This window comes from Myxocyprinus asiaticus, chromosome 27 (genome assembly GCF_019703515.2).
Source record: "Myxocyprinus asiaticus isolate MX2 ecotype Aquarium Trade chromosome 27, UBuf_Myxa_2, whole genome shotgun sequence".
Classification (NCBI taxonomy): Eukaryota; Metazoa; Chordata; class Actinopteri; order Cypriniformes; family Catostomidae; genus Myxocyprinus; species Myxocyprinus asiaticus.
Window position 1 is genome coordinate 1,481,512 of NC_059370.1, and position 21,952 is coordinate 1,503,463.

The 21,952-nt window shown below is 42.9% G+C and overlaps 1 protein-coding gene across 1 annotated transcript; it reads left to right on the plus strand.

The window, feature by feature from the left end:
• The first annotated feature begins 290 nt into the window (after window positions 1-290).
• Window positions 291-15,143, plus strand: hmgn6 (high mobility group nucleosome binding domain 6). Its single transcript, XM_051658640.1, has 6 exons — window positions 291-455; window positions 1,157-1,183; window positions 1,280-1,309; window positions 1,868-1,915; window positions 2,833-2,952; window positions 14,352-15,143. Exons 1-6 carry the CDS (start codon window positions 441-443, stop codon window positions 14,391-14,393), a joined length of 282 nt encoding a protein of 93 aa, XP_051514600.1. The 5' UTR covers window positions 291-440; the 3' UTR covers window positions 14,394-15,143.
• Window positions 15,144-21,952: the final 6,809 nt, after the last annotated feature.

Sequence of the window (21,952 nt, forward strand, 5' to 3'; positions counted from 1 at the left end):
CAATGGTTACAGGGCGCCATTTTGAACACAGAGCTCTCAGAAATTAAATCATCCCTGTGCCATTAAAAATGCCATCTAAAGCTGTTATGACATTGCGGAAACAAAAAAGATCACCTGTTACTTTGCCTCAATAAAAATAAGTTAGCAAAACTGACAATTAAGTTTCGCAGACACAATGTTTTCGGTCGACCCTTCATATACTTTCGACACACAACACCGGCTCTGGTCTTCTTGTTCGGCTCTCGTCGTTCTCAGCTCTGATTGGTCTAATCGCACATCAATCACGCTTAAGCCACGCCCATCCCATTGAACCACTCGCTGAAATGTTCCTGTGTGTTTACTACTGTATTTAGTATTCTGAGCTGAGCACGTATATGCCGAGTCCTCTCCTAAAGCAGTTGCTTTTCTAGTATTTTACAGAATCTTTTCAGGAATCTAACATGCCTAAAAGAAAGGTACGTATTCTTCTAATCGAACACACATCCTCCGACATCAGAGAGGCGTAGTTTGCTATTTATAGCCACATTTACCATGTTTATTTGTCCATTGCAAAAAAACAAACATTATTTGCATAATTTTTAACGACGAAATCTTCACTGCGAACATCCTAATTTTGCATAATATGTGAGAATGCGCGCTCAGGTTTCTTTTTCGGGTCTCCATGCTGGTGGAGTCAGCCATACTGGTCAAGAACAAACTCCAACAAACCCAATCAAGAAACATCCAGCCATACTAAACATGACTCGTGCGCTTCTTGGTCTTCAGTATCTTACCTTTTATAAAACACAATGATAAATGCAGTAAGAGACTGTTGGTATTATACAGTCTTTGTTCTTGTGGCCAGATGGCTGTAATGTCCCTCATTTACCGGCAGATGGCGCTGTCGTTAGCCTCTCCCACCTCCCAGGGCTCTGATAGGGTTTGGTTGTGCGCACTAATAAGGGATGGTTGAGGTGAACGGATTTATTAAGGTTGAGTTGGCATATGTAGGCCACTGAAGTTTTGTTTATTACTGCTCGTGTGGTTAACGTGAATTAATGCATTTTTATTATTAATGCTAATACAGTTGATTTTAAATAAAGCCTTTGTTGAGCTAATGTAGTGTGTGTGTGTGTGTGTGTGTGTGTGTGTGTGTGTGTGTGTGTTTCAACCGCAGGGAGCTGATGGGGATGCAAAGGAGGAGGTGAAGTTTTGTCACTGTGCAGTTCTGTTATTCTTTGTTTGTTTATTGAATGTTTTGTCTTTGTCTATATTTGACTGATATTTCCAATCTTTCCAGCCTCAGAGGAGATCTGCACGGTTATCAGCAGTAAGTATAGCAGTTTTATCAGAGGGTTTTGTCTTTTGGCATTACCACTGGTAAACAAAGGAAGCTTAAGTTATTTTCTAATTTTTTGTGTCAGTTTGTACAAACATATAAATTTGTGTGTTCTATTTACTGTATGAATCCCAGTTTCCTCTTTTTTTTTCTTTCCTGCCTTTGTTTTTTAACAACTTACTCTGTTTTGATGAATGTGCCTATTTTCCCCTATTAGAACACATACGTCTCCGAGATGTCTGTTTTAGATCTTTTCATCTGGAAAGCATCTAACATCTGCTAAACATCTTAAAAGGATCAGATTTACAAACATTGTACATCATAAACATCTCAAAGACATCTGCTAAATGTCATAAATGCATAGTGTCATCTGAGACATAATTTTTGACATACGTCGTATAGACGTATTGCAGATGAGCAAACAACGTAATATAGATGTCTTCCAGATGTAAACACACATCTAATAGACGTCTGGGTGATGTACGTGTGCTGTCAGGCTTGGTACATTTCCGATGAGTAATTGTCATAATTCATATTTTTCATTTATAGAGACCAGCACCTGTCAAGGCTGAACCCAAACCAAAAAAGACATCAAAGGTAAACACTAACAGATCATTAACCAACAAGCTTTTAACATTAGAATAATGTTTCCGAGCTACTGCATTTAAAGTACTATGAGGTGATTTAAAACGTATGAACATGCATGTTGCATCTTGGTTAATCTCTGTGCTTTTATTGCCTATTTATGAATTCAAATAACAGTAGCTGTGTTTCCATCCACTTATTTTTATGCAAATTTTTGGATAGCACATAAAAACTGCTGGATATAAAGACCAAGATGCGAATAAAATCTCCAAAATGTGCATAGAAAATGTTTACGCTCGCTTGAGGTGGATAAAAAAAAAATTCATAAGAAGAAATGTGCTATGATGGAAACACATTTACTGAATATTGAATTAATTCGGAATACAAGATGTGCATCAAAAAAGTCATGTGACTGAATAACTTGTTCATAACTGGACTAACCAGCGGACCAGTCATTGCATCTGAAATGTTGTTCCGGTCATCCTGAAATAACAGTGTCCTGAAAATCCAAAACCTGCAAAGAGTTTGCGGAGCAAATAAGTTGAATATAAGCTTGAACTGTGCCAAAGAGCAGGTTTATGGACACTTTTGAAAAATATCTTATAGATCTGCACAGTCATAAGGATGGAGGAACGCACACACAGAGTGTTTCCAGAACCATGTGACGTGCTGTCGCTCCCAGACATTCTTCACAGTGTTTTATCTGTGTGCTCTAAACTGCCAGTATTTTATTAATAAAAGAGTCACAGTGGCTACAGTTTATCCGGAAGTGATGATTTGGTTCTTTTGAACACATGGGATGGAAACGCGGCTTTATTCGCACATTGTTTTTGCGATTATTATGGTTTTTCCCATAAATTAAATTAAATTCTTCGATTAAAACATAGCTAGTGACTCATTGTACTGCCAATCTTTCACATTCCCTGTAGAAAAACAAAGCAGTCAACGACAAGAAGGAGAAAACGAGCAAGCAGAAAGCCAAGGAGACCTCAGAGTCTGCTGCCAATGAGGAGAACCACTCAGAAAATGGAGAAGCGAAGACCAATGCGGTGTGTACAGGAAACTCAAAAATAAAGTCAATTGAGACATTTCAAGAGAAACACTTAAGTCACACACTGTATGTGTTCATATTAGGGCTGGGCGATTAATCACATTTTATTTTCAATTACGATTTTGGCTTCCAACGATTATGAAAACAAGATAATCGAGATAAAACGATTATTGTGCCGCATTCCGTTTCGCAATGAAACACCCCAGCGTTTTATCTTTAAAGCATCCTTTATTAAAGTTCAAATAATAAGGAAGTGGGTTGTGAAAATAAAGAAACTGCCATTTTTCTGTGCGGTCAGCGCTATGAGTTGCGTGAAGTGATCGGGGAAGAGATTGAATCTTCTCCTGGCTGATTCACACTCTGGCGCAGGGACGCTCGTCACTCGCGCGCATTTGCTGCAGCTAAATTATAACGTAGTGAATCATAATATATGTGTCACGTTCACTGTGTGTATCTTATCATGAAGAAAATCGGCGATACGCAGCTCAATTAAGAAGAGAAAGTTTGTTTTTTGTGAGTTAAAGATGGATAGAAGTGAACAGAAAGGAGAGAGAGTCATATCCCATTATACACTGGAACAAAATATTCTGATGTAATGTCTGTAACATGAATAACCAACAAAATATGTTTTTGATTAGTCTTTTTTGGCATGTTTTCCAAAATAATATCTAAAACTCCTTTAAAACAACGTACACTTACTTTAGGAGCTATACTGCAGAAGAAGAAATTGTTATCAGAGAATGTTGAATACAATATTTAATTAGGGCTCGACATCAACGCTTGTCCGGGAAAAGTGGATTTTTGAAGGGGCAAGTGAAAGAGAATTTTACTAGCCCAACTTGACAAGCAGACTGATTAAACCGTCAATAATGAAAAAATAACCGGCTATATTTGTGATAGCCTAGGCCTGTGTCACTTATTACAAAGTTCATATTCTTATTCTGCTGTTGTAAGTAATCCAGAGCACATAATTTTATAATTCACTAGTGATCTAGTAACCGCTGCATCCTGTGTGATTGACATGCGGCGTATGTGTGTGTGATGAACATGCTCGCGCTAATGTGCACCTGAACAGTCAAATACATCTCAAAATTCTGCCAAAATGCCCGTCTTGGTGAGGTATTCATGTAAACGCAGAGAGTGATGTCTAAATTGAACGTAAACTGCAGAGAAAAAAGTGGATTTGTATTAAAATGTCGGAATTGTAAGTATAAATGTAAGCTAACAGACCTGCTGCCGTCTAGTGTGTCATTATAATAATCAAACAACCATAACAAGAAAACAAGAAAACACTCACTGTTCTTGACTGAGTAACTTTAGTAGCTTTAAAAAGTATAATGTATTATAATCATACAGTGAAGACCAGTAGTAGTTTTATGTTGCATTTCATTCTGAATGTTTACTTGAATACCTGATACTGCTGTTGAATACTTTTAAAGCTGTTAAAAAAGCACTGATCTTAATTTGTATTTTTTGTTCTATTATTTTTAATCTATTTCTATTCATTGCTGTTTTTTATTGTTATATTATAACTGACTGTTTACTAGTCTTGAATAATTAAGAACTTGAAACCATTCTTCCATAATTAACATATTAGATTTATTTGTTGTGGTTTTGAAGCTGGTATTGAATGTTCAAATTTCACTACCGACTAGGGGTGTAATGAATTTCTCACGGTTCGGTTTGTATCATGGTTTAAGGATCACGGTTTTGGTACGGTTCAGTATTTGCTTTGTTCAGCAACAAAAAAAATATTACTGCCAAATCCAAAGAATAATCTATTTGGTAAACACTTCAACAGGTTTGCCCTTAAATAACAATCATTGTTTTACAACAGTAACCATAGTGTAACCATGGCATTTGTAGTAAAATCTTAATAACCACAATATAAACATGGTGCTGTCATGGTTACAATATATAGTAAAATCATGGTTACTATATAGAAACTACAGTATTACTGTTATAAAACCATGGTTAATTGTATCAAAACCATGATTTCTGTTCAGAAAACCATAGTGACAGCAGTCATGGTTACTACAATATTATTATAGTAAAACCATGGTTAATTTTTGTCAGGGTCCTTAACTAAAATACATTTTCTCTAATTACTTAATCAACATTTTAACTTAATACCTGCACTAATACGCTGCATCAACATAAAGTGCACTTCAAACTCATCTAAACATATATTCAATATTCGGAAGCTGTACATCACTATAAAAGGAATAACCTTGCTATTAGAATGCATACGTGAAGGGATGTTGTGATAATGCTGATTGAGTATTTTAATCATACATGGAAATCCCACATGAACACCCCAAGTGCTTTAGTTATTGTTTCATGTCTGTTTGAATTAGCACAGAGTATCTGCTTAAAAATGGAAGGGAGTGTGTGCAGTTTTGGCTCACCTGCAGCTCTTTCCCTGGGTGATGGCGTAAATGATTAATCATGTATCAATGTATTACTATAACGGAATCTTAATGCCATTAATCAAAGTGCATTATTGACGCTCATGATAGATTAAAGCCATGCAAGGAAACAGGAAGAACTTGCGTGCGTGTTTTAAATAAACCCTCACCTGCATTATTGACATATTACCAGTATACAGCACTCGTGTCGAGCGAAGTCTGCAAACAGTGTCTGTTTTGTAAATGTCTTTTGACCATCACTGTTGTAATTGACTGCAAAAATAAAATGTTCCCAGAAAGGAGAAACGCAGGGGGCTTCTCTATCAGCGTTTCATTTTCTTCACTTGCCATTTTCAACTACACACAACGCTTGCAGAACAGTGATGTTATCAAGTTGACCCACGTGAAACACAGGTGGAGCGTATCCATTTACAGATCCATTCAGGTGCATTAGCGGAGGTTGTAACTGCCTGTCTGTTTGACGCTTTGTTTTCTTGACCAAAACTTGTGCTCCAGATGCGTCATTAAACGTCAGGTGAACCGACTGCGGTGCCAGTGCTTCCCGAACCGTGGGTGGTGAACCGTACGGTTCGGTTTTTACCAAAAACCGTTACACCCCTACTACCGACAACTTAAATTTTGGTATTGTGATCATGTATAGCCTTTATTGCACATGGTAGATCTTGCTACAATAACATGATGAAAAAGTAGATCTCATTCCATAGAAGTGTGATCATCCCTGCTGTAAATGATGGCGATGGAGGCTTTCGTTTATTTGACTACCATATGTAACATAAAATAATTTCAATATGACAATAGCCTGCCTCCTCTACCTAGTGCAGTTTACAGGATTGGAATGGTATGATGGTGAGTAAATGATGACAGAGTTTGCAGCTTTCCAAACTTAAAAATATAATTCTGTCATCATCTAGCTAGCAGAATATCCTGGAAATTTTTTCCTCTCATTGAACAAAAGTGAATATTGACTAGGGCTGTCAAGTTTCAATACGAACATTAAGTAATAATGTAAAAGTTCACCTCATGCACTATATTAAAATTCCTCTAAAGCTGTACAGTATCCTTTTGTAAGGAACAAACGGAGAGTCAAGTAATTTATTATTATATGACAATAGCCTCCTCCTCTACCCAGTGAGGTTTACATTTCAATTTCAAGGAAATCCACTGTTAATTTTTTTTTTTTTTAAAGTTCAATAAATGCATGATGTTTCCAAATTCAGTGTCCAATCGTGTTAAATAATCGTGATCTCAATATTGACCAAAATAATCGTGATTATGATTTTGCCATAATCGAGCAGCCTTAGTTTATATGCACATCATTTTTTAATAAGCACATTAAATCTTCATTTCACATTGATTTTGTCTGAATACATATAAAATCACCCAGACAAAGAGTATGTTCACAATGTAGATTACGTAACATGCTATAAACTGACAACTTTCAGTATATGTTAAAATTTGTCAAATGCATATTTCTTGAAAAGAAACATACTTGAACATGTGAGCTTTGACTGGAATATGAAATTACATTGACTAGTAGGCTAAAACACTCCAGTATAGAGGTTGCTTTGCATTATCATGGAAAGTAACTGAGGCATCTAAGCAGTTTACTATTGGCAGTTTCCTGTCAATAGTAAAATGTCTCCTAATTATGTTACAGTAGATTTATTATGCAGTATGTAATGTAGCCTATCCTTGGACATCCACTGAAATGGTGGAGACTTGCCCAAAATTTCTAGACATTTATGTAAAAATGGTTGTGCTGATATTAGAAAAACACCTGGATTATTTAGTTGGGGGAAGATACTTTGAAACTGTACAAAAGCTACTTAAAACTACTATTGAAAAGTAGTTAAACTACTCTAAAGAAGTCAAGCTACTCTTTTAATAAAGTAATTGCAGAATTTAGGCTAATAATATTACCTGACTTTTAAATATTTAAATGGGGTGACATTCCCTTACAGAAATTAACCATGCTGTTTGCAGTAAAACCATAGTAACCACAAAATTAATTATGGTTACTACAGTCATGGTTACTACAATATTACTATTGTAAAACCATGGTTAATTTTCATAGGGGTTAAACAAATAGGGACAGCAATAAAAACATTGAATTGAACATAAATTTATACTTAATATACAGTACAAAAATAAATTAGAAAACATAGATAAAACCTTACTTTAACTGAATCAAAATGTAGTGATAAACAGTTTAAACTAAATATTTTAATAGTCCCTTTAATGTGGCTCAGGACTCAAGTGAATCATTTATGTGAACTAGTTAATTTACATCAAATCAAAATCAAATCACTTTTATTGTCACACAACCATATACGCAAGTGCAATGGTGTGTGAAATTCTTGGGTGCAGTTCCGATCAACATAGCAGTCGTGACAGCGATGAGACATAAACCAATTTACAATAACATCAAATTAACACAGCACAATTTAAAGTCTAATATACACATAATTACACACAACAATATACAAATAATAACATACACTGTACAGTATACAATACACACAATATAGATACACATTATTCAATAAAAAAAAAAGTATATATAGTAGTATATATAGAATGTACAGTAGGTTGTATTGTACTGTATTGACATTCAGGCTGTTGGTTGATAGTTGTTAAGAGAGAATATAATATAATAATAATATAATTTATGACAGTCCGGTGTGAGATATAAGAGTAAGAGTAATAAAGTGCAGTGCTGATGTATTTTGATCGTGGGAGATCAAGAATTAAAAAGTCTGATTGCTTGGGGGAAGAAGCTATCATGAAGTCGGCTGGTGCGGTTCCTGATGCTGCGATACCGCCTGCCTGATGGTAGCAGTGAGAACAGCCCATGGCTCAGGTGGCTGGAGTCTCTGATGATCCGCCGAGCTTTTTTCACACACCGCCTGGTATATATGTCCTGGAGGGAGGGAAGCTCACCTCCGATGATGTGTCTTGCAGTTCACACCACCCTTTGCAGTGCTTTGCGTTTGTGGGCTGTGCTGTTGCCGTACCAGGCGGAGATGCAGCCAGTCAGGATGCTCTCTACAGTGCAGGTGCAGAACCGTATGAGGATGTGGTGGTTCATTCCAAACTTCCTCAACTGTCTCAGGAAGAAGAGGCGCTGATGAGCCTTCTTCACAACGACTTCAGTGTGGATGGACCATGTGAGTTCCTCAGTGATGTGGACACCCAGGAACTTGAAGCTGCTGACTCTCTCCACTGGTGCTCCATTGATGGTGATGGGACTGTGTTCTCTGTCTTCTCTTCTGAAGTCCACACAAGCTCCTTTGTCTTACTGATGTTGAGGGAGAGGTTGTGCTCCTGACACCAGTGTGTCAGAGTGTGCTCCTCCTCTCTGTAGGCTGTTTCATCATTGTTAGTGATCAGACCTACCACTGTCGTGTCATCAGCAAACTTAATGATGGCATTGGAGCTATGTGTTGCCACACAGTCATGTGTGTACAAGGAATACAAGAGTGGACTGAGAACACAGCTTACTTACTGTCAACAAGTGTTGAGGGTCAGTGATGAGGAGATGCTGCTGCCTATTCTAACCACCTGGCATCTGCTTGACAGGAAGTCCAGGATCCAGCTGCACAGCGAGCTGTTTAAGCCCAGAGCCCGGAGTTTCTCATCTAGCTTGGAGGGCACTATGGTGTTGAATGCTGAGCTGTAGTCTACAAACAGCATTCTCACATAAGTGTTCTTTTTACCAGGTGGGAGAGAGCAGTGTGTATTGTAGATGCAATGGCATCAACAGTGGAGAGGTTGTTGCGGTAAGCAAACTGCAGTGGGTCTAGAGAGAGAGGCAGCACAGAGCAGATGTAATCTCTGATTAGTCTCTCAAAGCATTTGCTGATGATGGGGGTCAGAGCAACAGGACGCCAGTCATTTAAGCAAGTTATTTTTGATTGCTTTGGAACAGGCACAGTGGTGGATGTTTGAAAGCATGTGGGGACTACAGACAAAGAGAGGGAAAGGTTGAAATTGTCTGTAAAAACACCAGCCAGTTGGTTCGCGCACGCTCTGATGACGCGGCCCGGAATGCCATCTGGTCCCGCGGCTTTGCGGATATTCACCCGTCGGAAGGATCGGTAACCTGTCAGAAGGTTACAGAGTGAACTAACCTCTGTAGCTTCGGCCACGAGAGCTCTCTCCACGAGGGCGGTGTTATTTCCCTCAAAACGAGCATAAAAAGTATTTAGCTCATCCGGGAGAGAGGCAGTGGTGTTCATGGCTGAGTTTTTATTCCCTTTAAAGTCCGTGATGATGATAATTCCCTGCCACATGCTTCTAGAGTTGGTGGCGTTAAACAGTCCTTCAGTCTTGTTCCTGTACTGACGTTTTGCTGTTCTGGCATAACTGGCTTGTTTATGCTCCTCCGCGTTCCCGAATTGAAAGCGGAGGTCCGCACATTAAGTGCCGCACGAACATCGCTATTTATCCATGGCTTCTGGTTCGGATAGATCCGTGTTGTTCTGGTCGGAACGACGTCCTCCACGCACTTTTTGATGAAACACATTACGCTATCAGCGTAAAGCTCGATGTCGCCATCAGAGGCAGACCGGAACATCTCCCAGTCCGTGTGATCAAAACAGTCCTGTAGCGTAGAGTCTGACTGGTCCGACCAGCACTGGATCTTTCTGAGGGTGGGTGCTTCCTGTTTCAGTTTCTGCCTGTAAGCGGGCAGAAGCAGAATGGAAGAGTGGTCTGATTTGCCAAATGGTGGGCAGGGGAGGGATTTGTAGCCATCCCGGAAGGGAGAGTAGCAGTGGTCCAAAACCCAGTCCCCTCGTGTGTTGAAACTAATGTGCTGGTGGTATTTTGGTGCGACTGATTTGAAACTGGCTTTATTAAAGTCCCTGGTCACAATGAACGCGACCTCAGGGTGCACGGTTTCCTGCTCACTTATACTACCATACAGTTCCTTGATTGCCTGGTCTGTGTCGGCTTGTGGGGGATGTACACAGCTGTGATAATGACCGCTAGTGAATTCCCTCGGTAGCCAGAATGGTCGACACAGAAGCATGAGAAATTCCAGATCAGGAGAGCAGAAAGACTTGATAGAATGTACGTTCCTCTGATCACACCAGGATTTGTTGATCATAAAACATACAGCACCACCTCTGCTTTTACCTGAGAGGTCTTTCGCTCTGTCCGCTCGGTGCACGGAGAACACCGCGGGTTCAATGGCTGAGTCTGGAATCTCCGCAGACATCCAAGTTTCTGTAAGGCAGATAATGCAGCAGTCCCTCGTCTCTCGTTGGAAAGAGATCTGCGCTTTCAGCTCGCAGAGCTTGTTATACAGAGACTGAACATTTGCCAGTAGAATACTGGGTAGCGGGGGTCGATTTGCGCGGCGTCTTACTCTGATGAGAACGCCGGCTCTGTTTCCCCTTTTCCTCCTGCGTTTCCGCGGCCGGGCTGCCCAGACAAAGGGCTCCGCTTGCGTGTTTGTAAACAGCGGGTCAGCATTGAGGAATTTGAAGTCCGGTTTACGGTGTGAAATTGCTGAACCAATGTCCAAAAGTGTTTGTCTGTCGTAGACAATAAGGCAGACAACATCCAAGACAAAAAACATAAGAATTGTGAACAAAACAAACAAAACACTACCATGTTGTGTCGGAGCTCGCAAAGCAGCAGCCATACTCGGCGCCATCTTTATGTATGAGTTGTCCAAAAGAACTGACTAATGATTTGGTTCTCCCAGCGCTACGTGAGAGAGAGGGGACGTTCAGGTGAGTGTGTTTGATAACTCCCACGACTCCATTGCTGCACTCACAATACAATTTTATAAAACAATACAGCGCCACTTGTTAGAAAATTTAGCTCATACTTGAAAATTTGCACCATTTTAAAAATAACTGAGCTACTTTCAGGCTGCTAAAAATTACTTTATAGTAAAGTTTGCAGCGTTGCTACTTTCAGTTTTTTCCTCTTTTAGTCTTCTATACATTTTCCAGTGAAGATGTACAGTGTCCCCAAAATGTATACGGACACTTTAGGCCGTGCACTCACTACACGACTGCTCCCTTTGCACAACCTTTCCTGTCTTCAGTTCTGGTGTTGTTGTAGCTGTGTACGTGTAATTTTTTTATTTATTTATTCATTTATTTGCAGAAAATAAAATAAGGAAGAGGTGGAAAAAAATAATAAATGGCAAAAGAAAATATCACTGTTGTCCCTGCGTCACTCACACTATGAGGTTATGTGGCAATAATATCAAACATGCTTGAAAATATCGTAGCGTCTGTGATGGCCCAAACCTGGCTCAGCTCACGTTGCTAAACTGCTCATTCTTTGCATGTATTGCCGACTGGACCAAGCACCGATTTGGCTGTGATTTGGGGGGGTCACACTGAGAACTATAAGCATGAGTTACCTCACTCCATTGACATTTTCTTGAGAAAAAAAATACAAATTATTAGAGAGAACAAACAGGCCGGCACTTAGCTGGAATGCAGGGCCTGCAAGGAGACTTGGGAAGAACATATAAAAAAAACAATGCAAATTCAGTGTAGAGGTTCCACTTTAAATCAAACATATGTCTCATAGGCTACGTTCACACCTCAGCTGAATGTGGCCCAAATCTGATTTTTTCACTCACATGTGACAGATCTGTTAATTGGATGATCGTGTGAACAGCCAAAAGCACTTTGAATCTGACTTTTTCTAATCCAATCTGGGCCACTTTCATATGTGGAAATAAATCAGATGCGTATCTGATTTTTTCCAGTGTGTCTTTGGTGTGAACAGCCAGGTCAGATTTAATGTGATTTTTACATAAATCTACCTCAACATTCGCCATTTGCATGCTTGATTTCCTGCGTATATATGCCTGTTATGTTTTAAAACTTTTAAGTGCGAATCATATTTGTCTAGTTAATACATTCAGTTTACTTTCAAGGAAAGAAAATAATAGTAAAGGCTTCAACAGTTGGGTTCAGCGATTAATATTGATTGCAGATTAAATATGCGTATGAAAGATACAGATGTAGATTTATATAACGGTGCCCTTTGCTAGTCACTCGCACAGAAAACACAGTTTTTATATTTCTCATACTGTATCACAATACAAATGCAAGCCAGTCAATGGAAATATGAAATAAATAAAGATGCCTTACATATACACTACCATTCAAAAGTTTAGGGTCACTTACTCATTCTTTATTTTTTTTTGTTATTTTGTTTTCTTTCCACATTTTAGAATAATAGTAAAGTCATCACAACTATGGAATAATAGAAATGGAAATATGGGAATTATGTTGTGACTAAAAAAATCCAAAATAAATCAAAACTATGTTATATTTTAGCATCTTCAGAGTGGCCACACTTTGCCTAGATTTTGCAGGAATGTACTTTTGGCATTTTCTCAACCAACTTCTTGAGGTATCACCCTGGGATGCTTTTTAAATAGTATTGAAGGAGTTCCCATCTATATGCTTGGCACTTAGTGGCTGCTTTTCTTAATTATTCGGTCCAAGTCATCCATTTCAAAAAATTATTTTTGATTAAGTTTAGTTTTGTAATTAAATTAATATGTTGGCACAATTATATTTTTGTCTACAAAACTAATTTCAAACATTTAAGCATATGCCTTCAGATCAAAAGATTTTTAAGATCATGAGAAACATTTTTGGCAAGTGATCCCAAACTTTTGAACGGTAGTGTATGTAATGCCGTTTTTCCTGCTGTCTTTCCATTTTATGGTGTGTGTCGCTCGGAGGTAATATTACACTTGAACTGTGATGATTATTATAAATTCACCATACGAAGGCAAATGACTACATGAATATACTTTATCCATCAACGGTCTTTCTCCATCATTCTCGGACATATTATCAGATAGGCATGTGTCCTAACTGCGTTAAAAACTGATAATTACATTTTTAATAATTTAATTCATTATTCATACTATAATGATGAGCATGCTGGAGTTTGTTATATGCATGCTCACGGAGTGCTACATGCATGCGGGCCAGTTTAGGAGTGTTGGCTGTTCAGACCAGTGTCTGATATGGGCTACATTTAAAATGTCATGTGAACAACCCTACAAAAACATCAGATTTGAGCAGAAAATCAGATCTGGGCCATATTCAGCTGTGGTGTGAACGTAGCCATACTGCTTCTATGAACATATAAAAAAAAGGCATAAAATAAGCACAATAATATTAATAAGAAAGAAATAAAATAATACTGTACAAGACAAGTGCATACTTCTGTATAAAGCTGGGCTAAATGAGTAAACTCTAGCTATGTGTCCATCTAAGTTACGAATTTAATCTAAGTGCAGAATCGGAATATTGCAAAAACAATTTGCAAATAAAGCAGCATTTCCATGCCGTGTGTGTAAGAGAACAAAATAGTCACTTCTGGGGTAATTGCCACAAAATAGAAATTAAAATGGAAGTTGTAGCAACTGTGAATCTTAAATTAAATGTAACGAATTACTTGCGGTTTAGAGCACTCAGACAAAATGCTCTGACGAACATCATGTTTGCTAGCATTTAGCCGCAGATGCTTTATGTCTGGGAGCCAAAGTGGAAGGTAACAGTAGACAATCATGTTCATGATATGCCTTGTGTCCAGCATTTCAGAATAACCAGAGCAACATTTCAGATGCTATGAAAAAAAAAAAAATTAATTAACCACTAACAAAAGCCTTCATCGGCCAACATCACAGGACAATGCATCTACAATATATTAACTAAAAATCACCTTCATGCCTGTTGCTTAAGTCATTGCAAAAATGACTTAGAAAAGTGAAGATAGTTCTGAGACAAGCTCTAGTATCATTTGTTTGCAGATGACACTTACTTTGATTTGTATTATTATTTTAATCAAATGCAATGGCATTAAGATATTTTGGGGGGCAACTGTACACAAATCTAGGTGCTATTCTCTACCAGTATGAATAGTTGGGGATACTCAGATTTTCAGAACTCACTATTGCTTTTGTCCTCAGGTTGAGGAGACTGAAGAAATAGAGGAAGCAAAGTCCGAGTAGTGCCACTGCCTCCCTCAAGCCCTGTCATCCCCACTGCACACCACTTTCAGTCTCATGTCATTGGCCACACTTCCAAGGCATATTGTAAACAGAGGAATATTTTTATCAATGGTTTTATAAGTATCAGTACAGATTTTTAGCACAAACTGAAGCTAAATCCTGAGAACCATGCAGATTTGCAGTGATTATATTGCATGTCTGCGAGAACACACAAAAATTCTTTTTAAATGGCATTTTATGGTTGTTAACTTATTTGATCTAGAAAAACCATACCTGCCTATAGAGTCCTGTGTTTTCTTATGTATTGTGTCCACATGCTCTGCCTTCCCTTTCCATACGCTTCATTTTTTTTTTTAAGGTTTACCAAGTGATTATAACATACAGTAGGTGGGGGAAAGTTACTTTTTTAACTCATGTATGTGCAGTAAGTTTCCTTGCTTTTCAGTCATTTGTCCTAGATATTTCATTTTGGTGTATTATTCATTAGAGAAAAAAAACAAAAAAAAAACATCATTCAAGCAGACATGATTTGAGAGTGTTGACATATTTCACTTTACTCTGCAGAAAAAGAAAGACATTTTCTGAAGGTTAAAAAATGGCAGCTTATTAAAGACCATGCTGTTTTGTCATGCAAACTTTTGTTAATGGCAGCATTTTATTTTATCGGCACTTAAAACAACAGTTATCAAGTCTGCCGGTGGCTATGTTCACTCTGATGTTCCATCGCTGCTAATAAAAACAAATTCCCCACTTTCGCCTCTCGCCTGTTTTCTTCTAAAAAATCACAAAACATGAAGCAACACATTTCCTTAAAAAGGATAGTATGGGCCCAGAAATAATGCACTTAATGCAAACTTTCAAATTCTCAAACTCTGTCTCTTTCTGCCAATGGAACTTTTCACACATTTTGATCATGTACAGAGATTTTTTAATGTAAGACTTACTGTATATAGGTCAAAATACTACAAATCTTCATGCCAAGTGGTTTTATGTGATTTTAGAGTTCCCAAAATTAAGGTTAAAAAGCTGCTGAGTCTGTCAAATTTTTAAACAAAATCTGCTCCAGTGTCCTTTCATTTTTTGAAAAAGTGTTTTTGGAACTTAAGTGTGTGACATGTTGTTATGAAGAAACCTGGCCCTAAAAGCTTTAGATTTTATTAATCTTCTCTTACATGCAGTGAGAAAGAGTAAAAGCCTCGTTTGGAAATGTGACAGAGCTGCTCTTTAGCTACCCTTTAATCTACCCTTCACAAAGCTCTGAAAGCTCCCCTACTTCACCACCTCTCAAGAGCAGCCTCTCATTAATAATAGCATTAATAACACTGCTGGCTAAATGGATAAATGTGTTTTACAAGGCTAATTGACTTGCCTCAGTCTGAAATCAATCGGCATGCCAAAGGCATCTCTAGCTGCTATCATGTTTAAGTATTGATTTTGAGTTTTTGAGGCTCTGTTGAATATTGTATGCTCTAATGTTCTCAAAGAACTAATGTCAAAATATTGTGCTATACTGAGCTATAGTGTTGGAGTTGATGGGTCTAGGTAGTCATGACTGTTTGGTAACTATCCATAGGGACATTCATGTGATGTGTATAGTGGAGACCAAGGCTATTTGTCACACATGGAAGTTGACAAGGGTTTAATCTCAGTAACTAAGGTTTTGAGTCAAACTTAAGTAGTTTTGTATGTTAGTTTTAAACACCTAATTCAAAACTGTCTTAAAGGTATAGTTAAAAAAAAAAGAAAGATAGTTCTCTCATCATTTACTCACCCCCATGCCGTCTCAAACTTGTATGAGTTCTTCTGCAGGGCACAGTGCAGGCTTCAAGACTGTGATTCCCTATCTATCACTCACTCGACGTTGTGTCGATGTAGTGACACTTGGGGTCACTCTTGGGAGCCCGAAACACCTCTGGTCTTTGATAAAAGGCCAATGAAAATTGGTGAGTGGTATTTGCATGCCACTCCCCCGGACATACGGGTATAAAAGGAGCTGGTATGCAACCACTCATTCAGATTTTCTCTTCGGAGCCGAGCAGTCATGCTCATTGAGCTGAATTCTCACAACTGTTCATTCACCTCTACTGGATCTGATGGCGCATTTCAGCATCTTCTCCCTGCTCTGCACTGGTGCACTGCAGAGAACGCCCCTGGGCTCTTCGGCAGAAAGAAGAGTATATTTCTCTGAAAGAGCGGCACACACGGAACGTCTTTTTAAAGATGCCTTTCCGATTGTGTGTTATTCCTGGTTGCGGTCGTTTCCTCTCAACTTCTGACGGTCACGATCGCTGTCTTTCGTGTCTGGGCGCGACCCACACAGAGGCAGCGTTCGTGGATGGTTCATGTTCTCACTGTTGTGGTCGCGGCTTGCTTTCGTAAGCCCCGATCGGGTTTCCAGATGAGTCCGCCAGCTCGTCTCACGGCGAGTTCGACCTCTTGTTCAGAGCCCGCGAAGCTGATGAGCTCTCGAGCGCAGCATCGGAGAGCGGGCTTGTCCAGTCGGATGCAGAAGCCTCATCTGGGCTCCCCCCTTTGGGGTCGATTGCCCAGTCAGAGGCTGATGCAGAGATGACGGACATGCTTTCCCGGGCGCGCCACTCAAAGCCCGGTCCCGATTTCTCAGTTCCCCCACCCTCACTACCCTCGATGGCGGGACAGCCAGGGGCTATACGGCGATTCCCCCGGTGGATAAGGCGCTCGCGGTGCACCTATGCCCGCAGAGTGCCTCCACCTGGTGCGGACAACCAAAGCTCCCGTCCAAGCCCTGTAGGTTCACGTCGTGCCTGACGGCCAAAGCCTACAGCGCTGCTGGACAAGCCGCCTCTGCCCTGCACGCCATGGCTCTCCTGCAGGTCCACCAAGCCAAGGCGCTAAAAGAACTGCACGAGGGTAGTTCCACCCCAGATCTGATGCAGGAACTGTGCTCGGCGACCGGCCTCACTCTCCGAGCGGTGAAGGTCATGGCACGTTCTCTCGGGCGGATGATGTCCACATTAGTGGTCCAGGAGCACCACCTTTGGCTCAACCTGGTCGAGATGGGTGAGGCCGACAAGACACAGTTCCTTGCTGCCCCCATCTCCCAGGCTGGCCCTACTTTGCCCAGCAGTTCTCGACGGTGAAGCAGCAGACGGAGGCTATCTGGCACATCCTGCCCCGGCGCAGCTCAAGATCCTGCACCCCATCTGCTTGTCGCCAAGGGCATCCCCCTATGGTGACTGTACCGGCTCCGCCGCAGCCCGCCCCTTCGGCCCGGCCCCGGCGTGGAGCCCACTGTAAGAAGTAAACGCCACCCGTCTCACGGCCGGCCGCTAAGAACCCACGAAGGTTGTCAAAGCACCCCTGAGACGGGCGACCCAGGGTCGACGAAACCCACTGCATTGGAGCTGGTAGTAAGACCACTCCATCCCCCGGTGGAGGGCTGGGTGGAGAATCTTTTGTTGCCTTTTTATTTGATTTCGCCGCATGCCCAAGTGGCTGCGGTACCCAACAGTTCAGCAAAAGAGCGGTTTCCTCCTTCCCTGGGTCACATACCCAGTGTGCACGGTCGTCATCACGACCACCTTCCACGGGTTTTTCCTTGCAAGATTGGCGCTCCCACAGCGGTCTCCCTGCCCCTGTGCGCCCAGCTGTGGCACACATCCACCCCCAATGTGACCGTCTCCACGGGTTGCGAGGACAGGCCTCTTCCTCCCCCATCCCAAGCTGTTCCAGGGGTGGTCACAATGAGCCAGGTGCTTCGATGTCCCTAGACTCAGCACAGCCACAACATGCTGTGGCACCTCGAGCTCCGCCCCGCCGCGAGGCCCCACCTGCCGGTACGTCCGACAATGTTGTCCCTTTGGACCCCCTTGCGCGGAATTTGGATGCGTGGCTTGCGCTTTCCAATCCGTCGCAATGGCTGATCCGGACCGTCCGACTCAGCTACGCGATTCAGTTCGCCAGGCATCCGCCCAGGTTCAGCGGTATCCACTTCACCTTGGTGAAGGACGAAAACACTGCTACCTTGCGCGTGGAGATCGCCACCCTCCTACGGAAGGGTGCGATAGAGCCTGTCCCTCCGGCCGAGATGAAGAAGGGGTTTTACAGCCCATACTTCATCGTACCGAAAAAGGTGGTGGGTTGCAGCCAATCTTGGACCTGCGAGCTTTACACAGCCTCGTGTTCAAGATGCTGACACAAAAACGCATTCTGGCGAGCGTCCGGCATCAAGATTGGTTCGTGGCGGTAGACCTGAAGGACGCGTACTTTCATGTCTCGATTCTACCTCGACACAGACCCTTCCTGCGGTTTGCATTCATGGGTCAGGTGTATCAATACAAGGTCCTCCCTTTTGGCCTGTCCTTGTCCCCTCGCGTCTTCATGAAGGTCGCAGAGGCAGCCCTTGCCACGTTAAGGGAAGTGGGCATTCACATTCTCAACTATCTCGACGATTGGCTAATCCTAGCTCACTCTCGGGACATGTTGTGTGCACACAGGGACTTGGTGCTCTCGCACCTCAGCCGATTAGGGCTTCAGGTCAACTGGGAAAAGAGCAAGCTCCTCCCGGTTCAGAGCATCTCTTTTCTCGGTTTGGAGTTGGACTGTCGGTGCTGGCCTGTTTGAAAGCGTTCAAACAGAAAACTGCGGTCCCATTTAAACTCTTTCAGAGGCTCCTGGGGCATATGGCATCCTCAGCGGTGGCCACCCCGCTCGGGTTGATGCATATGAGACCACTTCAGCACTGGCTTCAGACTCGAGTCCCGAGATGGGCATGGCACCGCGGGACACATCGCGTGATCATCACGCCGGTCTGTCACCGTCTCTTCAGCCCTTGGACCGACCTCTCGTTTCTACGGGCAGGTGTTCCCCTAGAGCAGGTCTCCAGGCGCGTCATGGTCACGACAGATGCCTCCAAAACAGGCTGGGGTGCTGTTAGCAATGGGCACGCAGCCTCCGGCTTATGGAAGGGCCCGTGGCTGTGTTGGCACATCAGCTGCCTTGAGTTGTTGGCAATTCTGCTTGTCCTGTGGAGGTTCCGGCCGTTGATCCAGGGCAAGCATGTGTTAGTTCGGACAGACAACACGGCAACGGTAGCATATGTCAACCGCCAAGGCGGTCTGCACTCATGTTGTATGTCACAACTTGCCCACCATCTCCTACTCTGGAGTCAGCAGCACTTCAAGTCGCTGCGAGCCACTCACATCCCGGGCGACCTCAACACTACAGCGGACGCGCTGTCATGGTAGGTTACCCTCAGGGGAGAGTGGAGTCTCCACCCTCAGGTGGTCCAGCTGATTTGGAGTTGATTCGGACAGGCAGAGGTAGACCTGTTCGCCTCCCAAGAATCCTCCCACTGCCCGCTTTGGTACACCCTGACCGAGGCACCCCTCGACATAGACGCGCTGGCACACAGCTGGCCTCCTGGCCTATGCAAATATGCGTTTCCTCCAGTGAGCCTACTTGCACAGACTCTGTGCAAGGTCAGGGAGGACGAGGAGTAGGTCATCCTGGTAGCATCTTACTGGCCCACCCAGACGTGGTTCTCGGACCTCACGCTCCTCGCGACAGCCCCCCCATGGCGAATTCCCCTGAGGAAGGACCTTCCACCTGCGGTGGTAGACATGATCATTCAGGCTAGGTCCCCCTCTATGAGGTGCCTGTATGCCTTTAAGTGACGTCTGTTCGCTAAGTGGTGTTCTTCCTGACAGGAGGACCCCCAGAGATGCGCAGTCGGATCGGTGCTTTCCTTCCTGCAGGAGAGGTTGGAAGGGAGGCTGTCCCCTTCCATCTTGAAGGTGTACATTGCTGCTATGGCAGCACACCACGACACAGTGGACGGTAAGTCCTTAGGGAAGCACGACCTGATCATCAGGTTCCTGAGAGGCACCAGGAGGCTGAACCCCTCCAGACCGTGCCTCGTTCCCTCATGGGACCTCTCTGTTGTTCTTCAGGGTCTACAGAGATTCCCCTTTGAGCCTTTGCAGTCAGCTGAGCTTAAGGCACTCTCCTTGAAGACTGCCCTCCTGACTGCGCTCACTTCCATCAAGAGGGTAGGAGACCTGCAAGCATTCTCTGTCAGCGAAACGTGCCTGGAGTTCGGTCCGGGCTACTCTCACATGATCTTGAGACCCCGACCGGGCTATGTGCCCAAGGTTCCCATGACCCCTTTTAGGGACCAGGTGGTGAACCTGCGAGCGCTGCCCCAGGAGGAGGCAGACCCAGCCCTGTCGTTGCTGTGTCCGGTGCGCGCTTTACGCATCTATTTGGATTGCATGCAGAGCTTTAGGATCTCTGAGCAGCTCTTTGTCTGCTTTGGTGCACAGCGGAAAGGAAGCGCTGTCTCCAAGCAGAGGATCGCCCACTGGCTCATTGACGCCACAGCTATGGCATATCACGCCCAGGACATGCCGCCCCCGGTAGGGCTACGAGCCCATTCTACCAGGGGTGTAGTGGCCTCCTGGGCCCTGGCCAGGGGTGCCTCTCTAACAGACATTTGCAGAGCAGTGGGCTGGGCAACACCCAACACCTTTGCAAGGTTCTACAACCTCTGGGTGGAACCGGTTTCGTCCCAGGTAGTGGCACGCAATACAAGCAGATAAGCCCGGGATAGCCGGCCGAGTGTATCGCTTGCACATAGCACCTTTCACCTCCTCTGAGCTGAAGATGTGTGCCATTAATTCCCAGTAGTGTTCACAAACTATGTTCCCTGGTTGACTTCCTCCAAGCCCTGTGGCAGTCGAGTTTTCAGAGAGACTCGCTGCCGGCCCAGTACACGTGCTAACTAAGAGCCCTGTTCTGGGGTAGGTGCTCCGCATGTGGCGGTTCCCTGTAAAGTAACCCCATGCGATGTATATCTTCCGCTAATTCGTTTCCCTGTTGGCAAACTGCATCTTCCTTGGGCAGAGCCCCCTCTGCCACAGTCTCCACGTTTGTAGTAACTCCTCCCCCGTTGGGTAGGATCTACCACGAGACCCTCCACATGGTCAGCAAGACCATGTGATGTATTTTTCTACTTAAATATCCCCCCTCTCTTTGGGCGAGGTGTGGTCTCCGCGGTGTCCTCCCCTTGAGAGGGATACCCCCGACTAGACCTGGCGGCCCAGTCAGATAATCCCCCTTGTTTGTTAGAGAGTGGAAAAAAAGAAGGGGAAAAGTGGCCACGACTAGGTTAGCCTGTCTCTATCTTTTGGGTAGTCGACTTGTCCCCAAAGGGCCGTTCAACACTCATAACTATGTTGGGGGAGGTTACGTGTCAGCCTGGTGCGCTGGATGAATACCAGCTCCTTTTATACCCATATGTCCAGGGGAGTGGCATGCAACTACCACTCGCCAATTTTCATTGGCCTTTTATCAAAGACCAGAGGTGTTTCGGGCTCCCAAGAGTGACCCCTAGTGTCACTACATCGACACAAAGTCTCGTTCCCTCCTTCAGGGAATGGAGGTTATGCAAGGAACCAGGGTGTTATTTGATGCTGCATGCGGTTGCCAGATATTAATCCTGGTATCATTATTCATCAATGAGATGCTGCATTTTTATTTTCTTGTGATAGTCATCAACCCTTTGGCTACTACGGTACATT

Bases quoted from the DNA above. Each gene is read 5' to 3' on its own strand.
- hmgn6 (XM_051658640.1), top strand. The intron at 1,916-2,832 runs GTAAACACTAAC...CATTCCCTGTAG, and splicing joins AACCAAAAAAGACATCAAAG to AAAAACAAAGCAGTCAACGA. The intron at 2,953-14,351 runs GTGTGTACAGGA...TTTTGTCCTCAG, and splicing joins GAGAAGCGAAGACCAATGCG to GTTGAGGAGACTGAAGAAAT.